General features: G+C 43.2%; 1 protein-coding gene across 2 annotated transcripts in view; it reads left to right on the top strand.

Moving 5' to 3' along the window:
- MED13 (mediator complex subunit 13) overlaps positions 1 to 25,080 on the top strand; it is a 53,697-nt gene that overhangs the window by 3,799 nt on the left and 24,818 nt on the right. Inside the window, exons 3-8 of one of the 2 annotated variants that reach the window (XM_040082303.2) lie at positions 9,108 to 9,276; positions 21,426 to 21,571; positions 21,962 to 22,009; positions 22,561 to 22,758; positions 23,613 to 23,807; positions 24,633 to 24,795. In XM_040082303.2, coding sequence (XP_039938237.1) covers positions 9,108 to 9,276; positions 21,426 to 21,571; positions 21,962 to 22,009; positions 22,561 to 22,758; positions 23,613 to 23,807; positions 24,633 to 24,795 — 919 coding nt within the window. The remainder of the gene's footprint in view (positions 1 to 9,107; positions 9,277 to 21,425; positions 21,572 to 21,961; positions 22,010 to 22,560; positions 22,759 to 23,612; positions 23,808 to 24,632; positions 24,796 to 25,080) is intronic. The other variant, XM_040082305.2, reaches the window with a different exon arrangement.

Below are 25,080 nucleotides of genomic sequence, written 5' to 3'. Positions count from 1 at the left end.
GGATTTTCAAGGAACAAGGGTTTTGTTCCCCACGTGTTCCCCAGGAAAAAAAAAACAAAACAAAACACAAGCCGATGAGTTTTGGCAGCTTCCTCAGGAGAAAGCTGTGCTGAAAGCTGTGCCTGTGATTCACAAGTGATGTCTTAAACATGTTTTGATAAGATCCCTTTTGTTGGGCAATTAGAATTTTCAAATTCAAATAGTAAAGCTCATTTTATTATGTCATAAGGAGCGTAGAGATCTGGGCAGCTCCTGAGCCCTTTGGAGCTGTCTCGGTTGGAACTCACACCATCAGAGAGAAGCCCTCAGAAGGAGGCACCTGGAATTAACCAGCTGTTTCCATGCAAAAATCTGTAAAACTTCAGCTTTTATGCTTCCTCTCCCCCCTTTTTCCCAGTGCTCTGAACCTTTCATACCCAGCCTTTTGAAAGACTGACAATATTTGTATTTCTCAATAATGCTGTACTTCAAATTTGGCACCTTCCTTTGGAAACGTTTGCTCGTTGAGTTCAATTCCCCACGTAGATGGTTTCCAGCTGCTTATCAGCGAGGTGACGAAGTTAGATAAATGAATTGGGTGAGTCTAAAGGTGCGACTAAACTAATTCGAGGGGGGAAAAAAAAAACCCCAACAAACACATCGTTCTAATTTCCTTTCAAATAATGTACAGTATTCAGATTACTGAAGTGTAAAATGAGACCGAGGTTTGGTGACCTGGTAACCAGAAATTGTTAAAGCTGCCTGTGTGTGTGTGGATAAGCTGGAGAACAAACAGGAGTTTAAAGTGCCACTGAGGAAGTTGACTTGAAACAATTTAATAACGTGTGGAATTTTCATACAAAAATACAGCGATCTGAAAAACAATTGACGCACTGAAATGATGTTTATGTCTTTGAATAGTTGACATCAAAGATTGGGCTGTTTTGCTCCTATTCCTGTCCGTCCTGGAACTACAAACTTTGCATTTTAAATGGCACTTGCACTGGAGTTTGCTTGATATTTTAGTGCATTTAAGGTTTCCTTATTATGGCCTATAAATAACTTCGGTTTTGACCTGCAGGGAACATCCTTTGTGTGGCTGAGATGGAACTTAGACCCAATGCTGGGTGTTTTTGGCCTGGGCCTGCCCTGAGCCAAGACCAACACTTGTTTGTGGAAGCACCTGTGTGAATTTTGTGTGCTCCTGGCTGTGGGATTCAATCAAGACTAATACATTTGGGATGGGAAATCCAATGAAATTTAAGCCATTTGGAAAGTGCAGTTTTGTGCTACCTAACCACTAAAATGATTTGTTTGAGCAGCTTTCTTTGCCACCTCTTGAATCTTTCTGCTGATGATTTCTCGCAGAGGGACATTTGAAAGCAGCAGTGGTTTGTAGCTGGAGTTTTAGATCAGCACCTTGTTTGTGCTTGTCCAGAATTACCCTTTTGCACAGGTAGATAAGCAGGTATCATCCCAGGGACTTACCAACTCTTAACCTCTCTAAGGGTCTAAGGGAGAGATAGTGGAGGATTAAAGTCTCCCGGCCTTGTCTTTGGGTATTTTCTTTGTTCAGGTCACCTGTGGGTGCCTGTGCTTCCCCAGAGCTGTTCCACACGTGTTCTGTGTGATGTGCCACTCCTGAGCTGTCACCTGTGTCTGTCTGTGGGTGTGTCTGGCACCCTGGGCTCTGCAGACGTGCTTTTGTCCTCTTGGGATGAAGAAGAGGATCTGTGAGTGTGTGTGAGGCTCTTGTGCCCAGGGGTCGGTACAGATCCTCCTCGGCTGGGTTGCAGAGGAGGTGCCTGAGGGGTGCCCATACCTGCACTTTTGCTTTTTGCTCTTACACAAAATCTTAACGTGGATCTCGTAGGAGAGAGAATTATGGCTGAACCCAAACAATGTTATCTGACCTTTGTCGTAGCCTAATGGATTTTTTTCTTCGGTGGACAATTTCTCCTGGTAATTCACGCTGCCTTGTTCTCCCAACGACTGCTTGTTACATTTTCAATGGGAATGATAAATGACTCCTTAGCACAGGCTTGTTACCTGCAAAATTGATTGGAAATTGTTTGCTGCTGGAGGTTGAGGTGCTGCCTCATTTAGAAGTTTGCTGCTGGTTGGGTGAAGGAGTGTCCTGGAGGATGGGGAGAGGGAGGACTCTGGGAGCAGTTTGTCCCTTAGTGCCTTTGGACAGACTGCTCCTGGGGAAGTGGCTCTTGAGAGAGCCCCGGTCAGAAATCTGCCAGAGCCACGTTAATAACTCTTGGTTCTGGCTCCCTTTGGTCTGAAACTCTTCCCGTTAAGGAGAGGTTGGTATTTTGACACTTTCTGACTTTTTTGGTGTAGTTTCAGTGAACAACGGGTGTTCAGTGACTGGGGCACATCTTGGTTCTCAGCCCTGGGGGATTTGAAATATGTCATCTTTCCAGAACCCTTTTGTCCCCTTCCCAAGATCCCTTCACCAGGGGCTGTGCAGAGCTGTGAATGTACATCTGTGCATATCAGACTGAGGAAATAAATGCTATCTCTGTGTTCAGCTGTATGTTCTAGAAGTTCTCTCTCTGCCCTGGAGTCACGTTCGAATCCTGCTCGTGGCTGTGTTGGGGTTCTCATTCCAAGCCTTGGATAAGTGTCTTCTTGATGGTCAGGGATTGTTGTTGCCTGGAGGCATGTCAAAAGGAGACTTGTTCAGAGATGCTGATTGATCAGGAATATTGACTTCACACAATCATTTATTTTTTTTCCCTTCCCTAGGAACCTACTTACTGTACAGACAGCCAAAAAACCAGAGGTCTGTTTCTAACCCGACGTAGCTAGAGGCAGACAGAAGTTAGTGAAATGTTATTTTAGCCTCTAACAACCTCAAAGGTTATGTTTTTGTTCTGACAGTGAGGCTTGATTATAGTAATTCTTGCAACTCAAACCCTAAAGTAGGACATCTCTTCCAATTTCAGCAGGCAGTGGTCTCTCACGGCTCTGATCTGCAGTTATTTTATTAGAAAGGGTCTTTCTTATTTTCATGTGGCTACTTCTACGCTTGGATTATTTTTTCTTAAATTGGCAGTAGATGATTTTAAACCTGAGAACAGTCGGGTATGAATTATGTACAAGACATAGTCCCAAGGAAATGGTTACAATTTGATTAATGCCGGGATAGGGGAATGCTGCTATATGGCTTTGACCTTCAAATTGCATCTTTTAAATGGGGAGCTGCAAGATGCATCTTTTTCATTCTGGTGTCTATTAAATTTGGTTAATTTACTTTAAAAATTAAAGAGTTGTCTGTCATATATCAAGATAATCAGTTTTTGTTTGCTGGACAATCTTGCTCGTGGTTCTGTGAGGGGGAAACGTTACAAAAATAATGGTGCTTGGAGGAGAGCTAGGAAGAATCCCGGTGTTTGTCCGTGTGATAAAAGCTGTCACGGCAGCACAGACAAGCGTGTGTTGTGCAGTTGTTGGGGCACGTGCATTACAGATCAGATCCCTGTCCCCCAAAAACCAGTGGGATTGTGCTGATGTCAGCGCGGAGTGTCTCATTACTCCAGGACAATGGAAACCAGAGGATGAGCCAGCCATCATTCATTCCAAGGGGCTGCAAACCCTGCCAGTTGTCAGGAGTTGGCAAAGGCAGCTTGGAAAAGAGTTCAGCCAGCGATGTTTTTTTAAAATAGCAATTGCTCCCTAAGATCATTTAACTTCTACAAAAAAACCATCCTCCCCCCCCCAAAAAAAAAAAAAGAGAAAAGGATGATTTTAAAAGCATTTTGCACCTGATGCGAGCACGGTGAGCTAGTCTGGGAAGGATCTGTGTGTTCTGTGTCAGGCAGGAGAGGCATTCCAAGTGTTCTTGCTGCATTGATGCTTCAGCATTTCTTTAGTCCTCCATGTTAGAGATGTAGCCACTTAAGCAAAACTGCTGATAAGCATTATGCAAAAATTTCTGAGGCAGTTTTATCAAACTTCTGTGACTTGCTGCGAGCTCAAAGGTGACAAAGGTTTAACTTTTCCTCCCCTGCCTTTTTTTCCTTGACCAACATGCGCGTGAAATATCTGTGAGTCAGGTGAAAAATGCTTTGTCACAGCCAGTGAGGCCTTGGCATCTTGTCATGTTGGTTGTATGTGCAATGTCACATGCGTAATGACCTGCATAAATGAGAGCAATGAAATCTTTTACTGACACTCTTACGTCTACCTGCGCATGGAATTACTCGGTGAAGGAGGAGGATATTGGATCATTTCGGCTTTTCTCGAGTCTTTGCAGCCAAACTTACACCCAACAAACGGTGAAGGAGAGCAGTTACCTTGTTATCTTTATAAACTGCCCTGGCTACACTCTTACAGAAAGGCTCTGCTTTTAAATTGTCAGGATTTGGAAAATCCTCTGCTGGGTAGAGAGCAAAAAGCCTCTGTGTGATGCTGGTAAAGGCCAAGCAGCACAAAACTCACCTGGAATGGTGCTGAGTGTTTCCAGTGTGGTATTTTGGACAGTTTGGATACAGATTTCTGAATCCAGAGTCTTGGATTCAGATTCCATTCAGTGAGTGTAGATGACAGATACCACTCTAGTAGGAACACACTTCAGTTGTCTTACTCAGGTTCTTATACTGATATTTTTAAATTGTGTTGTTTTCCTTTTTTTCCTGCAAATTCTGTTGCTTCTCACTGGTTTCCTAAGGCCTTCAAAGCAGTATTTCAGTAGCTCTGCTGGGTAATTCTCACTTTGAGCAGTTTAAAGTTAATTCAAATATCTGGGTTTTTCAATAGAAAACTTCTGCTCGAAGTGTTTCTGTCATATCATTACAATATTGTGTACAGCAGCAATTCCACATGACTTCGCTTATTTACTTCCCTTGGACTCTGAGGTTTATATAGGAAGTTTATTGTATAAATCAGGTTTGTGTCAGTGTTTTTATAACTGGCACAGTCATATAATGACAGAAAGGGAGCCTGTGAGTTAAGAAATGCTTCCAGAAGACGAGTCTCAATCCTGATGTGAAAGAATGGATTTTTCCCCTGTGTAATTGAAGCAACTGGGGGGAATTGTAGTCCAAAGTGGAGGCTTTGTTCCTTTGCAGAGTTTATTTTAGAGGCTCATTGAGCATGAGGAAGATATTCTTAATGGTGTGGTAAACACTCAGCCTGTGCAAGAACTGGTGTTTACTGGTGTCCTGTGTGTTAAAGGAAGGAGGGAAATCCATGTTCTTGAGTCTTGTTAAAAATGACATTTTCAAGGCTCTCTATATATCTGTTGCAATATAGATTTGTCTATATATATAACACGTATTATTTCTTTGAAATCCTTGATTAATGAATTTGGCTAAAGATCTGTGAATAACGATAGGCTTAAAAAACCCTGAATTACGAGGTTTAAAGAGACTCCTTTCTCAGAATTCTTGAAAAATTGCAAGAGTTTTATATTCTGAGAGTGCTCCAAATTTTTTCTTTACTTCTCTGAGAGCACCACACAGACAGAAGGACGTAATCAGTAAAAGATGAACTTTACTGGTTCAGCTGAACTGTAGGAAGAATGGAAAGGAGAACATAAAAGTTCTGAAGAAAAGTGGCCACCAATAAAATTAGTTATATTGAGAAAGTGCTGACTGAAAAAGTTAATTTATGTGTAGTTTGCAAATTGCTTTTTCCTGACCATTGTTTCCATGAATTCTTCATTTCCTGATAATTTTTGTCTTCATTTGAGGAAAACTCTGTCTAATATGTGATGTAAAGAGAGAGGGAGCGGTGGGATATGGGTATAAATTGTTTAATGGATTGACATAAAAATAAGTGTGCTGGGCGAGAGTTGAGTGCTTTGGACAGCTGAGAGAACTCATCAAAAATAAAGTACTTGTAACCTTCAGGTTGCCAGAGCACTTTTGTGGATAACACTTGTCCAAAGTGAAATTGTGGCTTAGCACCTTTTGAAAATGAGTCAGCAGCTTCTTTGGGTTTGTTAGCATTATGAGATTGAACATTTGGATTTATTGTTTAAGAGAGATTAGAGGACAGAAGCGCCTCTTCCTCTCCCCCTCCTTTAATCAATGGTTTGCTGTTGTGTACAATTTTCTATTAAGTGGGAGGGGTTTTCTCATGTTGAGAAACAACAATTCGAATTCAGAAGAAAAATAGTTGGCAGATGTGAGCAGATGTCATGTTTGCTTCTCTCCACCACTAAAAATGGGGGGAGGGGAGTGACTAAATAGACTTGAGAAAGTCAGAGAACTCTTACTGCTGGGTTTTTTGCATGAATTTGAATAATGTTCTGAAATGAGGGTTTCTTGAACTGACAGCTTCTTTTACCTTCCCTTTCTGTGGCAAGGTGCACTTCACTCAGAGCAGGTGGTCTGGTGAGCAGAAATTGGAGTTTTAATTGTGATTTCCACCTCAAGCCTTACGCTTTCTCCACGTAGCACACTCAGCTAAGAGCTCTCTGGTTCTGCAATGATCTGAGGGAGGAGAGCTTCCAAGAATTACATCTTGAGGCAAGTTCTGGCATGGAAACTTGTTCATAGCCTGGTGGTCAGCACAGCTGATCCTGAGTGAAGCTTCATCCAGCCTAAATGAAGAGAATGGAAACTTCTCCTTTGTGTCCACAAGATTTGTGTGACTTCAGTGTCCCTGCAATTTCAGCATCTCCCGTGGCATTGCTACACTAATGCAAAACAAAATTAGGCATAAAACCCTGGCATTAGCTCCCTCCATTCCATCTTCCAGGAGGTCCTGGGTGCAGGGGATGTGCTTGGAATGATTCCTGGACACGGCAAGAGCCGCGTCCGAACCAAGTGTGCAACCTTTGAAATGGTGAGGAGTTTATTGTGCAGCTAAAGTCCAATAGGAGCGAGCTCTGGAGTTAATGTTTGCTCTGCTGAGCTGCTTTTTGGTCTCTGGAGCAGAGCTGCTGCCCGTGGGACAGGGCTGTGCCTGGGCATCCACCGGAGCTGCAGCCGGGCAGCAACCTCTGCGCTTGGCACGGGCACTTTACACCCTTTGACTTTGGACTTTTGTTGCTTTTTGTTACAACAGCGGTGTATGATGTTTCTTTAGCGAGTTACTGTGTTATCTTGTAGCTTTGCGGGTTTTATAAACAAGTTTTTGCCCGACTGCTGCGCTGGAGTAGGGTGGCGGGGTGGGAAACTCGTGGTGAGGTCTCTGCTTTGGGAAAACGCTGCTCCTTGTTTTTTCTTGTCTTTCCCAGAAAACTATTTCATGGAGTGATTCATCTGTAATGATGCACACCTCCTCTTTTCTAAATGATGGGGCAGGTCTGTTTACTCTTGCTCTGTCCCTCAGAGTTACTGGGAGTAACTTTCTTTTCACTCACAGTTCTGGCCTTGTGTGGAGATGTACTTTTCCCTGTGTGGAATATAGCAAAATGCAAACACGGTCACCATGTTCTGGTTCCAATAGTATTGAAATTCCCTTCTCTGTCATCTGTCTTAAATATTGTTTATTGTAATAATCTGTAAGGTTTTATTCCTAACTAAAACTTTTAGGCATCTGGTTTCCTAGACACTCTCTAATTTAAGGATATCAAGACTTTAGTTAATGATATTGCAACCTTTTAAGCTTGTAAGTGGCTTCCAGAGAAAGGTGAAGGGGCTTATTTCCAAGGGGGATTTAAAATGCAAGGATTTGGCCGTGCTGCTGCGGTTTTCTGACCGTGGAGCAAAGCAGCGGGACCAAAACGCTCTGTGAGGGAGAGGGGAGCGGGCAGGGCACTGCTGCCAGACCTGCGGTGCTGAACCAGAGCTGGGCTCCAGCCCCAGTCCCTGCAGATGTGCAGGGACAGTGGATGTGACAGATGAGCAACCTGTTCTCACCTGGGGCTCCGTGTGGCGCTCGGAGCAACGACCTCCACAGGTCCCCTCCGACCTAAATTATTCCGTGGCTGTCCAGAGACCGGAGTAAAAATACGTCTCCTTATCTATGTCAGCCAAACTTCTCGTCTCTGCTGCTGTCTGGAGTATAAAAGCAATGGCATTTGAAGAGTAACTCTGCTAGGTTAGTCCAAGGAGACCAGGAGCAGATCCTGAGGGGTAGATGTGAACCACAAAATAGGAGGAACTGGAGCCATAAGGTAAAATCTGCATTCCAGTGATTTAAGGACAGTATCTCCAGCTTTGTTATATTGTTATCCTCCTATTGCTGGGGATGAATGATATCAGATACGTGCTGGGAGACACCCCAGGAACTTTCAGATTTAGCTGGGTAAGGGAATTCTAGTGCCAGTGCAGCTCTTTGGACCAGTGCTTGTGCTTTGAGGGCCTCTAGACCCTGTTCAAACACTGGGCAGGAGCCAGGGTGGTGGAAGAAGTTGCAGTTTCTTGTTGTAAATCTCTCTTTTCCATTTGGCAAATCGGCTTGGCTTGTGCAAGCTGGATTCCGTGCCTGTGTTTGATTTGTGGGGCACAGAAGATGTCAGTGTTTGACTTCAGAATCCCATCGGTAGGAGCTGGGCATTGTCTTGCTGATTTTCCTCTTCTGTGTGTACATCAGAAAGCAGGGCTAGGCTGCTTAAATATCTTCATTTTTAATGTTGAATTAAAAAGAAAAACGACAGTTTGGAGTCTTCTGGGGAGAATCAGGTTGCTCCTTACCAATATTCTGAATCTGAGTACTTCTCATCGTCTCTAGCAAATCCTTGATCATTGAGGGTCACTTGATTGCTGACTTTTGCTCCTGGCTTTCTTCAGTCAATGCTACTCAAAGACACCAGGGTATATTAAGTCTGGCTGTGGTAAATTTATTTTTAAGCCTAATTGTCACCAGTTCTGCAGGATGAGTAATCCAGACTCCCCAAAACACGAGCCACCTCGCAGGCAGATCACACGGCGCTCCTGCAGGCTGAAATACCTAACGTGCTGGTGCTGCTTGTTTCCTTTTGTGTACAAATAACTGTTGAGTCTTCTTTCCTCGTGGGGGACGAGATATTTTTATAGCTGATCACTTTTAGCAGTTCTATCACAAAGTAAGTAGAGTTATCTGAGCATCACAGGCTGCTTTTGGTTGCATGTTGTGCCGTGAATATCTCTGAAAAGCTTGTGGGAGAGAAGAGGGTATTGTGCTGTGTCTGAAATAAGAGGATGGAATTCAGAGCTGGTTTCTGTTTCCCCTGTGCCCTGCAGAAGAGGAAGATGGGGTTTGGGAGAACGGGCTCTCCTACGAGTGCCGCACTCTGCTGTTCAAAGCCGTTCACAACCTGCTGGAGCGGTGTCTGATGAACAGGAACTTCGTGCGCATCGGGAAATGGTTCGTGAAGCCTTACGAGAAAGATGAGAAGCCCATCAACAAAAGGTAGGAGGCTTGATTTTGCTTTATTGAAGAAGTTGGAGGGTTTGTTCTTTGTGCTAGAAGAAAGGTTTAATTAAGAGACTCCTGTGTATGATTTTTTCTGGAGCCTGGATCTCTGCTCTTTTTTATTTTTCTGCTTCTTTGGAGCTCTTCAAAACTTTCTCATGATAAAAGGAAGTTGTGCTAAATGTGGTAAACAATCTCTTCTGTGCTGGTACCCATGTCCAGACCATGGATTATGGGTGTTGGGAAAGAAGGTAGAGTCTTCCAGGAAGGAAGAAAAAGACACCTGAATGAAGAGACACCTGCCCTGGCCCTGCAGGTGACTGGAACTAATTCTGCTTGCAAACTCCAAGAAGGACTCATGGTGGAGAGCTCCCTGCAGGTCCCACCTGAGCTTTGGGTAAATTGCATCCCATGGGAGATGCTGGGAGCCTGGAATGTCAGCTCCTGGTCAGAAAAAGGATGGTGTCTGGGAATGCTGGTGTTAAAAGAATCCATGTGGCCTCCATGCTGGGGGGGAGGAGGGCAAGGAGAGGATTTTTGATCTAAATTGGAAGGACTTCTTCTCATGGTTCTAACGTGGTTTGACACGGTCTATGTTGCCTAGCAATAAATAATGAAATGAATAAAAACTAGGTTAGCTGGAACAAGTTTAATCGCTGTTCCCAAATCAGCTTCTAAAATCCCAAGTAATTTAAAGCTTAGATGATGGGGTTTTTTGTGTGGCTTTTTGTGTGTGTGTGTGTGTCTATGTATGCGTTAAATCTTGCACGAGGGAAATCTTGAGATCAGTGGCTTTGCTTTTTGGGTGTGGAGTTGGCCATTGTTGGCATCTTCTGCAATAAATTTAAACTTGAAAGAAATTTAGAAGCTGTTTTGGAGCAAAAGAAGCAGAAGCACATGTTTGTGTGTGTTTCTATTAGTAGTTGTGAACTGCTGCTTTTAATTTATGTATAAACTTGTCCCTTAGTTCCAGGCATTTCTTTCTCCACCCTGGTCAAGGCAAATATTTCCTCTCTGGGGTGTCCTTGTCCATCCTTTTTTTTTTTTTTCTGCTATAAATCACGAGTAAGGAGTTTACTTTTAACTGTTTTGGCCAATATCATGTTGGCACAGTCTGGGCTTTCCTCCTTTGAGGAACTGGTTGACCAAATTGCCATTTTAAACTGGCATCAGTTATGTCCTGGATTCTCATAGAGTAATTCTATGAAGCTCTCTAGAGCAGCTGGAAAAGCTGATGAAAGCTTTTAAAGTAAAATAGCAGTGTTTGTTTAATTTGGAGGCTCTGATTCTTTTTTGAAGAAGGTCAGAATGTCAGCATGCTTGATGAAAATAACTGAAGGAATTGTGTGCTTACTCACACAATTTCATCATATGTAACCCAGAACTACTGGAAAAATATGTAAAAAGCTGTGACAGATCTGTGCAAGATATTTTATTGTTGAGAAACTTCAGTATTTCCTACCAGATAGCTCGATACCATGTGATGCTCTGGCTTTTATGGAGTGAAGTGGGGAATGGTGAACAGATGTGTGTTCTCGTGGCAAATTTGGCTCATCCCTCCTAGGAACCTCTAGAATTGGGATAATCTCTGCTCTCTGCAAAGTTGGGCTGTGCAGAGGGGTCAGTTCAGGCTTGTGGGAGAAAACCAAACGCTGCCATGGGTGCTTTGTGGTGCCACCTCTGGAGCTCCAAAGTCTGGAACACTCTTGCAGTAAAAGGGAAAAATGGCAGAAGTTAAATGTGCCACGCAGCAAACCCCACATAAAGGGATTTGCAGCCAGCCTGGAAAAAGCACTGGATGTTGCACCTGGGGTGCTGATTCGTTTCCTTACCAGACAGCTGCTCTAAAACTAACAAAAACTAAACCTTAATACAACTTCTGCATATTTTTCGTTCCTTAGGATCCATTTAATCAGCCAAATCTATACAAAGTTTATAATTTTTTCTGTAGATGTGGCTGACTTAATTAAAAACCAGACTACAGCCCCTCTTGTGTTTGCGAGTATCGATGCACAGATCATAACAATCAGTTTTGAAGCTGTGTTTTTTGTCTTTCATCTCATATTACTCTGCAGTTTTTGGGCCTGTTCTTTGCATTAAGGTTCAGAAACCCTGGGAAGGAATTCCTGTGCCTGTGTAATTTGAGGTAATTTGGTATCCTGGGGATGTGGAGTTTGCTACCAGTGCGCTTCGGATCATAATTTATCTCACCCTGCACTTTGGGGCTTGGCCAGCCACTCCAGAGGCTTGTTCCCTGTGTTTTACAGCTGCAGATTTCAATCAGCTTGGTTGTTCTTGCTGGAAATCTTTAGTTTCAAGGAATTTGGCTGGAAATGGAGCAGTCAGTGCCCTTGGTGTGGAGGTGACTCCTTCCCCTGGCTGAGCGAGCTGCAGGACCTCAGCCTCGCTCTGTCCCTGTCCGTCCCTTTCAAGGATGTGCAAATAGAGCTGTTTCTTTCACACAAAGCTGATCCCATCTGGATTTTTCCCAGTTCTGTTAGAAAGCATGTGCTTCCAGAAGGGGAGATTTTCTGTGCTCTGCTCTCCCAACAATAGCTGGCGGTGGTGGCACAGCAGCCAGGAGGGAGGCTGTGATTTCTAATAGGTGTTGGGCTGTGATAACAGCTCCTCCAGCAGCCCTGCCTTCCTGGCTGTTGCTCTGGTGGGGTTTATTTCTGCTTGCATAAGGTTATTTTAAAATACAAAGTCCGTGTCATTGTACATTTTAATTTTAAAAGTACAGTCCCAAATGTTCGTAACTGACATCGGTGAGCAGTTGGCCGGGGAGTCAGAATGAGACAGTTTAGAGTGTTCACTCTTTAATGATGTGACTCCTACACAAATAAACTTATTAAACTAACCTCTATTATATGAGATCTCCTGAATTTCTTGCAGTGGGAGCAGTGACCCCTCAGCTGTCTGCGTTGTGCGGTCACGTTCCGTGGGGTAACAGCCGGGACCTGCTCTTCCCTGCCTCCCTCCCCTGCTGCTCCCCAGTTAAAACCAGCACTGAGCAAAGTGACACACTGGTGGGTGGAAGGGCTGAAATCTGATCTCTGGGAACAACTCACCGTCACCCTGCCTGGGGAAACTCTCTGAGGTTTTCAAATCTGCTGGTTCCGCTCCTGTTTGTCGATAGGGCAGCTCCCTGAAGCGGGGGGTGTGTGTGCTGGGGTCCTGTTGCCCATTTTGAAGTAGATAATTTCAGTTTTCCAGATGAATAAAAACCCACAGAGGGGGTTTTGCTGAAGGTCTTTGCTGCAACCAACCAAAAAAAAAAAAAAATCAAAAAAAAAAATCATTGTATTTGTCACACCCTGTTTCGGTCACTTGGAGACTACAGAAGCTCAATAATGTGGTTTAAATGACTACGCGTTAAATTAAAATTTGACAAATAGGAATGTGATTATCCTTTCTCCTTTCCAACCAGTTGTCTCGTTGCTGCTTTCAGGAATACATTTGTGTATGTTTTATTTCCAAAATCCCCTCATAAGTGTGAGATGGAGACTGTGAGTGCTCCATCCCACTGTGCTGGTTGGATTGCTCCAGTGGCTGCATTCGGATGAAGCTGTTCCTCTTACTCATCACTGGGGTATACCTGGATTAAATATGATTAGGAAACCTGTCAGATTAAATACTCTTTGAGACACAATTTAAATAGATCCAATATGACGCTCCTAATGAAGCACAAGTAGCAAGTGTTTAAGTGAGGGGCATTTCTTGGCGTTTTTGGTAATAATTACAACTGGCTAAACTTTAACACAATTGAAATAGCAGTAAGCAAACAATTGAGTAATCCTGAATTTGTGGGTGGATCTGATAGACAACTGAAAGTCTAGAATGCTAAAAGCTGCTATATTACTTGTATGGTTGCTTTTTTTTTTCCCCTTGTAATTGGGAAATAATGCAGCCAATTGCAGTGGGTGGCAAAGCAGAACTTGTGTCTGATGAGTTCACTTAAAAATGATGAAAAAACACCACACCCCCTAAACAAAAATCACAAAAACCACTCCACAAGCCACTTGGAAATTCATAAGTGATAAGGTTATCATAACTTGCTGCGCAGGTTTCAGGGTAATTCTGTTTACCACGAGTCTGGGTTCAGGATTTTAGAATGCCAGGCCACCATTCTCTTTTATTTTTTTTTTCCCCCATGGAAATAGAAAATAGCAAGTATATAACTTCATGGGAAGTGACTGCTGAAAAATATTCTAGATACCAATTTGACTTTATTTTAAACCTTTGTACATGAAGTTATCTTGTTTTGAAGGTGTGCTTATCGTAGTTCTGGAGAGGGATTTTTTTTTTTCCCCTACCTCTTCTTGCCATGAGGAAGAGGTGGAACTGTGGGTGTGATTCCTGGGTTTGGTGCAGGCCAGGTGACAGCCCTGCAGTCTGGAATTGGGATGCAATGGCTGCAGGGTGGTTTTGAGGGTATTTTTTAAAGTTTTGGCCCTGGGAATGGTCCTGCTGTGCCATCAGAAATGTCTGCACTGGAATTGAACGTGGTGAATGGGATCAGCTCCTGTCTGTCCGTTCTTCAGTGCCCCTAAGACAAAGGGAATGCTGCTTTTGGTCTGTTTTAACCCACACTTCTGCCCTGTTTGCCTCCCTTTTCCCAGCTCCCATGGTCTTCTTTCCACAGGAACGGAGAATTTCACTTCTTGATCCCCTGGGATGATGTTGGGAGTCATTGTTATTATTATTATGAAGGAGCAGAACAAGATTTTTGGGTGCTAAAGCTCAAAAATTCCTTCATCCTTGAGAGAGTTAACTACCAAAACAAGGTTCACCCACAGGTTTTGGGTTTATTTCTGTCTATTTAGTCTGAAACCAAGCGACTCTTCCCCGATAGTGCTGCAATATTTTCTATTAAGGCCGCTCAACTCTTTGCAGTGTAAATTTCCTCCCTATGTTAATCTTTAAATCAAACAATGTCAACATTTTTTTACAGCAGCTCTAATGAGGCTGTTCTGGCATCATGTCCCGGCAGGAGAGCAGGTGATGTTTTTCCTTTTGCTGTAGACAGCTGGAATTGAGAGCTGCTGTAAGTAGGACAGTGCAGGATAAACAGCAGGAGCTGAGAGCATTGATCACATGATTGTCTCTTTGGAATATTGGGTTGCTACAGAGACTACAAGCAGACAAATTTAGCACTTTACATCACAAAGCAGTTTTCTCTTATTTAGCTTAAATTACACTGGTAGTTGGTTCATCAGGAGAAAGGAAAAAAATGATATGGCTCTTGGTTTTTAGCTTTCAAGCATAAATCTGCTCTTTTTGTTCACTGCACAATAAAATAATACAAGAGCCATACAGATACTTCAGATTTTGTTAAATGACGATTTTATAATGCGTTTCCATCTTGAACTTAGAAAATATCTGGCTTAACAAGATGTTTGTAAATGTTTCAGGATGGGAGAGAGCGATGCAGGGAAAGCTGTTCCCCTGGCTTTGGAACACAGGGATGTTTTGAGCTATTATCCTTTTCCCAAATACGTTCTGGATCTTTATTCTTTATAGCACACGTATATTTCCCAGTGAAAGCTCAAGTTCAGATAATTGAGATTTGCAGCCTCAAATTAAAGGATGCTAAAATACAAGGTGACAGGTTTATTAGTCTCATTTAAGTTCTGAGGTACAGGAACGTGAGCAAACTCCTTGTAGTATTGTTTATAATTGTAGCTGGAGAAATATATACCTTTGTGTGTATATATAAACTCCTTGCTGCCTTCTGAAAAAAAAAATCAGTTTGCTTCCTTTTAGAATACCATGCTGGAGTTTCGGTGTGTATAAAAGTAAAAATGGTTTTATTGGGAGGAAGCTAAGCCTGTTAATAATGAAGTTAATTTAGAATGTGGCAGTCTAAGGCAACCGTGGCTTATTCTGGAATATAGATTGCTTGCTACATTTATGTTTGTTTTAGTGCACATAACTCAGTTATGGAATAAATAAATATTTTTAACTCTCAGGTCTAAGTCAAATCAAAACGTCCTCAGCCACGAAGAATGCTTTGGAGAGCCTTTTGACAGGAGTCATTAATGATGTGCTTTGAACTGGAAGGGTTTTTCTCCTTTGCTATTAGCTGTGTTTCTCTGCTTTGTGTCATCACCAAAATCAGCTCTCTGCTGTATTTCCCTGCCTGGCCATGGGGAGTTACTCAGGGATCCTTGGAAGAGCATCTCTGCTCCATGGCTTTGTCCAGAGCGAGAGAAGCAGCTGGAATTCCAGCTCTGGATCCTTCATTCCTGATACAGAACCTGCAGCTCCCTAGAAAATGTAGCTGTGCATTTGCTGAGGCTCTTTGCACTGGTTTTAGTGTTTTATTTATTTCTCTTTTGCTGATCACAGCACAGGCACACTGAATTTCCTGCTCCTTTTAGTCAGAACTGAGACTGGGGAGTTTGGCAGTTCAGGGCTGTGGATGGTGGGTGGGAATTGAGGATACCACGTTTGGAGTGGGATTGGGCCTTTGGAGCAGCAAAGGTGGGAGGGAGGTGGAGAAGGAACTTCTCAGTGCCTGTGGTGTTCCAGCTGCACCTGGACGTGAGAGTGGTCCCAAAGAACCGTTCTGTTGTGTCCCAGCTTGGTTAAAAAGAAAAGAAAATAAAAAACAAACAGGAAGGGAAAGTTTAGGCCTTCACGGGGGGCGTGTGTCACCTTAAACCTTTCTTCCTCATAAATTTTTATCTCCAAAAGAACCTATTTAAATGTAAGACTCTGTTCTTCGTTCCAGGAATTTATTATAGAAGGGAACTGTCACATTTTCTAAAGGAGGTTCTCTGATGCTTTGAATTTATTAAAGTGGCACCCAGAACTGGTCTGTGGTGACGGACAACTTTTGGGAGATGCTTCACTTTGGTGCCTGAGGGTGGGGAGCTCTCAATTATTGTCAGCCAGTCCTGGTATCGATTCTCGGGGAAAATGCCCCACTCTGGCCAAGCTGTACCAAGTTTTGGCAATCATTTATAACAGAAATGAAATAATGGTGCGGGTAATGAATGAATTAGAGCCTTACCTCAGCTGATGTGCTTGTGCTCCCAAACCAGGGGTTCTGTCCTGCTGGAGGGGAGATGGTGGCATCAGGAGTGGATGAGGACCAGCCCTGGGACAGAAGCTCTGCTCCGCACTTTGTGTTTCCCTGTGCAGTTTATAAGGATTCAGTAAATATTTTGGTTGGGTTAGCAGAGCTTTGGCAGCATAAGGTGCTCCCACTTCAACTCAGAAGTAATTCACAAAGACAAGCTAGGAAAACAGGAGATAGCAATTACATAAAACAAACATTTTCTCTTTCAGCTGAAACATTGGGAGGCCTTTTTTTTTTTTTTCCCTTTAATTTACTATTTAAATGTGCTTTTAGCTGGAGCCTTCCTTGTGCTGGTGCTGTCATGAGGAGGTGATTTGAGTGTGGATTAGTGGGGTCCTGATGCAGCCAATGTTTGGGAAGCACTTTGAAGGTCTAAAGCTCTACACAAGTCCTAATGTGGAGGCAAAACCAGACCTAATTACCTTTTTATCAAGAAGATATTTTCAGATTTGCTAATGGAAACCTCCTGTAGATATGGATTTTAGTGTGGTTTCCCCTCCTACCCTTCAGTTATTCTTAAAAAGGTAGAAGTAGAGATTGTATTGGATTTATCCACAGCAGCTTCTGGTTTTTTCCCCCCCCATAAAATCATAATCCTTTGTCTCTGAAACGAAAACATCTTTGTTTTGTGTGATTAGAGTGAAGAGGGAGCACGGGGGAATCAAATGGTTTTACACAAATGTATTTAATGGAGTGTAGATGAGGACTGGAGGTTCATATAATACTTCAAATGGCATTATTCCCAAGGAGTCTTTTTCTTCTTTTATTTTTTAATTTGTTTTTAAAGTTGCTTGCAGGATTGGACCTCATTCTAACTGACTCTTGGTGTGTTCAGATCAAAAGTCATAAATAATCCTTGTTCCAATGGCGCTTCATATCTCTTCTCAGAAATCAGCTGGGAACTGGATTATTGATACCTCAATTCTGCCATTGGGACTTGAATGGAATTAATTAGAAATATTAATGGAGCGACTTGATGTTCAGCATAAGACAAAAAGAATTTTTTGAGAATTAGGATTTTGTTTTCAGAATTTTCTGAACAAAAGTATATTCAACAATACATGTGGTAGTGGTAAAAGTACTAAAAAGAGAGGTCATCAATGCTGACTTCAACATCAGATTGGTTTTTTTTTCTTTATCCGACCTTAAGGACGTCACTGATCCTCTCTTCATGCAGAATAAAATTTAAAAGTGTTGAGGTGTAGGGATTTTTTTTTTTTTTCCCAATATATTTCAGTGGTGAGATGCTCTGCACAAATTATCAGTGATCTTTTGAGCTACCTAAAATAGTCTGCAAATAAAAATAGGATGAACTCTCCGTTAGCAGGCAGGAAACCACCAGCCTGATTCTGTTACTGTGTCCTTGACTGAATTGTAAAGATAATTTGCCTATTTACCCCAAAGTGATACGTGGTAAATTTTTTGCTTGATTAGGATTTTTGGCTGTGAGGTGAGTTATTGAGAAGATTAGAGGAGGACTTAGAGAAATGGTTGAGGGAAAAATTTATATATATATATATATATATATATATAAATATATATAAAATAATGCTTTATCTTTTTTTTTTTTTTTTTAATTAAATGATGGTAAAGTTTGGAATATTCCTCCTAAGCTGAGGCTGTGCATGGGCAGCCAGGCGCTAAAAACGTAACGAATTGGAGGATGTTCAAATGTATTAATTGAAACAAAACAATAATAAAAAGTATGCGTGTTTGTGGAGTTTCTTGCTAAGCCCATAAAATCATTTGTGTGGGGCATCCACAGAAGAGCTCTGGTTCTTCATGTTCCTTCCTCCTTTTCTCCACTCCCTCCACAGAGCTTCCCTGTGGGTTTGATTTTTTTTTTGTTGTTTGTTTGTTTGTTTTGTTTTAGTTAGGATTCTTTATTTGTATTTCTTGTGATTATTTCCACATGCATTGATATTTCTCACGTTCTGTAATTTGAAATAATTTAAATGTGAGGAAGCTGTTTCTGAGCTCGACCGGCTCGGAAGAAAGAAACTATTTGAGTCCGTGAGGTGTTAATTTTGCCTTTCAGGTCAGCCTTTGTTTTAAAGCAGACTGGTGCTTCCAGGGGATATTTTGCGTCCCGGGTGGGGTCTGTTTCCCTTATCCCGAGTTTCCAGACTCCCTTTTTTACTTCGTATTTCTCCTGTGCAAAGTCTTATCCTGCTGGCCAGAAAGTGACTGCTGCACCTCTAAAAGAACCCGCCGGTGCACGTTGTGCTGTTTAACACTTACATTTATATCCAGGACCAGCGGAAATCGGGAGCTCTTTGGGTTTTCCAGGATGAACTGGAGCAGTGGGGGCAGAGCTGGGAATGCTGGGCGCTCCCTCGCTGGATGGTTTTGGTGGAAACCTCTCCCCTGAGAAATCTGATTTGGGGTTTGGGGTTTTGTTGTTGTTGATTTTTTTTTTTTTTGTGGGTGGGTTTTTTTGGATTTGGCTTTTTCATGGTGACCTTGAGTTTTCCTTGCCCCTCCTTAGGACTGGTTTTGCAGCGTGATGAATTGAAATGCTTCTGTTATCATGCTGATGCCTCCCTTTGTCTTGGTTTATCTGAATTCCATCAGATTATGCCGTGATTGTTTGCCCTTTATCTGGCTAACAATGGGGTGTTTACAAGAGGTGAAGCTTAATTGCATTTAAAGTGTATATAGGGGAATATTTGCTTTTATTTTTCAATTTTATCTTGCTGATACTGAGCTTCTGAATTGTGTTCCACTGGGAACCAAGGCACTGCCACCTCCTTCGGCCTAACACACCCAATATGGTTTGGAAAATAAAATCCGGTCTGAAAATCAGTTTTCCACCTTTTGCATAAGGTTTAAAATTTAATCAGATTTCCATACTGGAATTTAGTGGTGTGTCCTGGCCACGTGGCTTCTGTTACACTTGAAGGCATCAACAAGATGCTCAGGTCCATCCTCACGTTTGGAAACGGAACATTCCTGGGATTCCTGAGCAGTGTGGGGTTTTAGCTGTTGTGAAGCAGTTTATAATTCATCCACATCTCACCCTTTTTGCCCCTAAAACACAACTAAACCTGACCAGCAGATGAGCAAAAAGCTGGGGAACTGTTCTCCCTCAGAGCAGCTCCTCAGTGGGGTGGCTGCAACTCCTGCTTTAAGGTGCTGGAATAAAAATGTGCTGTTCCTGTTCCTCCGTGAGCACTCTGAGGCTTCTCCCATCCTTTTTGGATGGTTTTGGTCCTCAGTTTTAAATCTGCTGTGTTTTTGTCGCTGTTCCACCTTTCTCCTCCCTGACTCTGAGGCTTGGGGGTGAGAGTGAACCAACCCATTGTGCCAGTTCCAGAAACTTTTCTTTCTCCTTGCTGTTCCCCATCTCCCTCCGGGAAAGAAACACCTTGGAAATGACACTAAAAACGTTCCCAGTACCTGCAGCCGTGGAGGTTGTGTTTAATGGGGTTGTTCTGGTGCCTCCTGGTTCTCCCTGCTCTGGAGCTCTTTGTGTCTTTCCCAGGAATTTCAGAATTGCTTTCAGACTAAGGAACACGAGTGTCCCAGAGCCATCCTGGGCTCTGGGTGGTGGGATCAGGTGGTGGTTTTGGGACACACTGGTGTTTTAGGCTGCAGCAGTTCATGGAATGTCTTTTCCACTGGATCATGCAAAAATCCCCTCCAGTATCCCCTCCTGCTGTTTTGACTGACTAAAATCACTGTTTCCTGTGACTCGATCCCTTTTTGTCCCTGCGACTGAGCAGGATTTTGCTGCTCCCTCCTTACAAAGGAAGATTTATTTTCTCACCAGCACTTGATGAAGCTCTTCTCGGGTTCTCCTTGACCGTGGCCCTTCTTTGGCCATGATGTTGGACCGAATTTAGTGTCCAAATGAGCAGCATCTTCTGCTTTTAAACATCTGCACTTTTCCTGCTGGAGTGCATCAGTCTGGCAGAGCTTGGGATAACTTGTAGCCTCTCTAACTGAGGAATGTTGTGCCTGTACAGCTTCTTTAAAAAGGGGAAAAAAGAGTTTTCCAGATGGGTATGAGGGTGTGCCACCTCTGGCGGGGACCTGCTTGGTTTTGCCTTGCTTTCTTCCTGCCCTTTAATTAAAATCGATGAAATATATTTCACATAAAGCGTGGAGCTGATGTGGATGCAACATGAAATGTTCCCCTGCTTGTCCTTGCAGCTGCATTTTTGTAACGACAACAGGGAGCAGGGCCCCAAAAATCAGAAATTCTCTGCAGGGTGATCTTGCAGAGTAAAAGGTTTCACGTAGTTGCTCACTAGTAACTGTGAACAGCACTGGGAAACAGCATTTAAATCAGAGTTGTAGGGAGGAGAAATGTTCATTGTTGGGGAATTTTTTGCTGTTCAAGCCTGTTGCTTTTTTTTTTTTCCCCTAAAACTCTGGACCATGAGAGATGCTGTCAGTGAAGCATCTGCTATTAAACACTGACACTTGCCTTAATGACTTTAATTAAGAATGTCTTGAGCCTCGTTTTTTTTAATTGATTGTATCTTCCCTTTTGTGTGTAGGTATGGGATTTCATTTTTAGTTACTTGATTGGCTTTGAGAAGGTGAAGATAAGATTCAATTTAAATAACAAAACAAAACCACTTCTCAAAGCTGTTGCCATTCTTCTTACTCTTAAATAAGTGACTTACTGGCTGATATTAAATTCTGCTTAGTGGAGCTGCGACAGTACAACCTAGATATGACCTCATTAAAAATAAAATACGTTCAGAAATATTTCTAGAGATTTTAAATAAATGCATAAGGTATAAAAATATTAAATTACAGGTTTTTGTCTTGTAAAAAATTATGGCTTAAATTTCCACAAGACAGCAAAGTATAAAGTGTCGGACTGAAGAAACTGACAACTTAGTGCCTGTTGTTTTCTTACTGATTTTTCTTTGGGTTTGTAAAGGGAACATATATTTAGCATTTTCTTGCTATTTACGTAGAAGGGTGTTCTGTTTACTTCCATTAACAATATATTGTGACGAAACACCTTCCACCTACTCAGAAAAAGAGACCCACTTGTTGAAATCCCGCACTTCAGACTTATCCTCTGCTGTTGCCTTTGCAGTGAGCACTTGTCGTGCTCGTTCACCTTCTTCCTGCACGGGGACAGCAACGTGTGCACCAGCGTGGAGATCAGCCAGCACCAGCCCGTGTACCTGCTCAGCGAGGAGCACCTCACCCTGGCCCAGCAGTCCAACAGCCCCTTCCAAGGTGGGATTGCTGCCCCTGACACCTTCGTTCGTGCTCTGGGTGCTCCCTGAGCCTTTGGGGCAGGTTGGCAGTGGGAGCAGAGCGTGTCCCGCTGTGCCCAGCTGTGCCCAGCTGTGCCCTGTGCTCACACTGTCAGGTGCAGTGTCCTGGCCCTTGTGCAGGCGGAGCATTTGCATATTCATCTCTTGGCATGTAATCGAATCATTTGTCCTCATGACACCATTTCCAAGTGCTGTCCTATCACTGACTCAAATATTTTGCTGTTACAACCTCATCACCAACCCTCCATCAGAAATCCGTTTCTGGCTCAGTGTATTTCACCTGTTCACACCCCCTCCCCTTTTCACTTGGCTCTTCCTTGCCTGTAAACCCCTGTGGTTCCCCCAGCAGATGCAGGATGTGCTCTGGAAGACAGAGGAGTGCTGGGCCCTGAGTCTGGTCAGTGAGGCTGTGTGATCCCTCCCTGCAGAAATCACCTCTCCTGCATGGCCACGCTCCTTTAGTAATGCTCAGTGTCCAAACTTGCTTTTCTTTTCTGAATGCAACTTAACAGCAGCTGTGCTTCCCTACTACGGACAAGACTAAACATGAAACAGATGATTCCCCACATATTGCCTGTTGTTGTGACCAGCTGAATGAAAGGATGAGCAAAAACCTAAACTCTGCCAGGATTTGGAAGTGTTTCTTTATCCCACCTCTATCTGAGAGTCCTTGCAAGCCAAGATGAAAACTTGCCTGTTGCTCGTTTGAACGGATTAATTTGTAGTTGTTAGTGTGGTTCCTCAATTCTTACAGCACTTATAAATTTAACAATGAGAACCTACTGCCAAAAAACCGCGGCAGTGTAAATCATGGTTAGGCTGCATTTTGACTAACCAGTGGTAAGTTGTTTATTTGGTGTGGCTGAAATAAGAGTGCTGCTATCGCAGAGGGGGAAGAAGGAATTTGGGCTGGATATGATCTCCAATGGGTTTTTATTTCTGTTTCAGTTATCCTGAGCCCCTTTGGGTTGAATGGCACACTCACAGGGCAGTCCTTCAAGCTTTCTGATTCATCCACAAAAAAGCTGATTGGGGAGTGGAAGCAATTCTACCCCGTCACATCCAACTTGAAGGAGGGATCTGAGGAAAAGCAAGAAGAAATGGATTGGGAGGATGATTCTTTAGCTGCTGTTGAAGTCCTTGTTGGTGAGTTTGATTACCTTTAATTACTGAAATAACCTGGCTGATTAAACCTGCAAAATTCTGAATGCAGAAGTGACCCCATTTGAGTCCTTGGCAACAATGGTTGTTGGGTTTTGTTTTCCTCTTTGATGCTCAGGATTATCTACGATGAGTTGCTGCTCAAACTGGATTTTGCAAACCCATTAGCAGGTCTTTTTTTTATGTGCCCTGAGAGGCAAGATTTTAAAAAATAAATAATTAAGACAAAAAAAAAACCCCAACCCTGGATGATTACTGTTGACATCTGAGCTGCATAAAGAGCAGGTTGTGCTGTTTCAGAGTCTGTGCAAATTCAAACAGAGCAGACTTGCCTTTTAGGGATGTCTTCAAAACCACAGTCCTGGAGAACCTGATGTACTCAGGCACTGCCTTTATCTGCTGTTTTTCCCCAAATCCCAGCCCCTGGATGCAGTGTTTTGTTCTGCTGTGGGCTGGTGACCTTTGATTTGCCAGCAAATGCCATCCCCTCTCTGTGAGGAGCTCGTAGAGCAGTGATGGCTGCAGACCCTCGTGCTGCTGGGGATGGTGGCAGTGTTACATGGTACTAAAAAGGATTTTTTGCAGCCTTTATAAAATAAAATGAGCAGGTAGCAGCACGTGGATGTCTCTGCCTGTGTCTACAAAGCCCTTTTTATTCATTCACCCAAATCTTCTGTATGAAGCCAATCAGGTAATGCTGGAGGTGACAACAGAGGTGTTTTTGTCCAAGGAGATGCTCCAGTAGGCAGAAAAGGGTTTGCCAGCTTGGGAGCGACTGCTGGGACGATCCATCTGATGCCTTTGAGTGGAACTAACCGGGCAATGCCCTCTCTTGGCAGCTGGTGTGAGGATGGTGTACCCGGCGTGCTTCGTGCTGGTCCCTCAGACAGACATCCCTGCTCCCAGCTCCGTGGGGGCTCCCCACTGCTCCACTGCCTGCCTGGGGGTCCACCAAGTGCCTGCTTCCACCAGAGACCCTGCCATGTCCTCCGTCACCCTGACTCCACCCACGTCCCCGGAGGAAGTTCAGACAGGTGGGAAGGAATTGGCTTCTGCCTGAGGGAATGTTTCCATGGCTTCTCAGTGTTTGCAGGGGGTTCAGGTGCTCTGCGTGCACCGGGCTTGGGAGGAAAAATCCCATTTCTTTAGTCCTAAGTTTGTTGTAGTAAAACCGATGTCACCAGCTGTGGGCAAAATGAACTCCAACTCTTCTGTAAGCTGCTGAAATCAGGGCTGCTGTTGTCCTCGGTGTTGTTAGCAGTGCTTTAGATCGCTCTGGGGAAGTTTTTGGGGGTTTTTCTCCGCTGTGAGCATGTCTGTGTTCTGACACAGCTCCATAACCCCCGTTGTGCCCTCGGTCATTAGTGAAAGGTGATGTTTTCTCCCAGTCCGGGAAGAGTGGCTGTAGTGAAGTTTCCAGTAAGGCTGTGTGCCCTCTGCCCTGGGTGTGAGCAGTGGTTATGGGGAGCTGATTTAGGTCACAGCAGGTGACACTCACTGATAGTTTCAGGAGACTTACGTAAGTTTTATTGTGCAGAAGAGGTTTTGTTTCTTTTTTCCGTCCATGATCCTCTGTTACCTTTTTTTAAAATCATAACGTTGGCTTTGCTCAAGTTGTTTTCTATTTCAGGTCGCTTTCATCAAAGATAAAGAATATCCAGCCCACTTACAACATAAACATATATAGTGCTTTTTTCAATCTCCCATAATAATCTGCTGCTATTCCTTAATTTTCTGTGTGTTTTTATTTCCTAACACTGAGTCAAGAAGATCCTTTTCTCTGTGTGGTGATAGAATTGCAGTGGTAGGCACTGCATTGTCTCACTGCCTGACCTGTTTCCTCTGGCGCTGCTTTTCAGTTGATGCTCAGTCTGCCCAGAAGTGGGTGAAGTTTTCCTCGGTGTCGGACGGATTTATCTCGGACAGTACCAGCCATCACGGTGGCAAAATCCCCAGAAAACTGGCCAACCAAGTGGTGGACAGAGTCTGGCAAGAGTGCAACATAAACAGAGCACAGAACAAGTACGTACTCACCCTCTGAAGCCAAAAATACCAATATTTTGTGCGTTCCTTGTAGCAGTTAGTTCTGTTAAAGGTGCTGTGACTGCTAGTGGAATGTGCTTTACTCTTCTAATAAACCATTTCTAAAGAAGTTCATTTTTTCCCCTAACTGTTTAAGAATGATTTACTTAGTTCTCAGTTTAATATGTCAAGAAAAGGCTATTTATCCTTTCTTTGCTGAATCCCTTGTCACCAAACTGCTCTTGAGCTTTGCCAGAAGATAAGAGAAGAACATATGTTGCTCCC

The sequence above is a fragment of the Hirundo rustica genome, chromosome 19, assembly GCF_015227805.2.
Source record: "Hirundo rustica isolate bHirRus1 chromosome 19, bHirRus1.pri.v3, whole genome shotgun sequence".
Classification (NCBI taxonomy): Eukaryota; Metazoa; Chordata; class Aves; order Passeriformes; family Hirundinidae; genus Hirundo; species Hirundo rustica.
The sequence above is the reverse complement of the archived record's forward strand: the minus strand, read 5'-3'. Positions and strand labels throughout refer to the sequence as shown.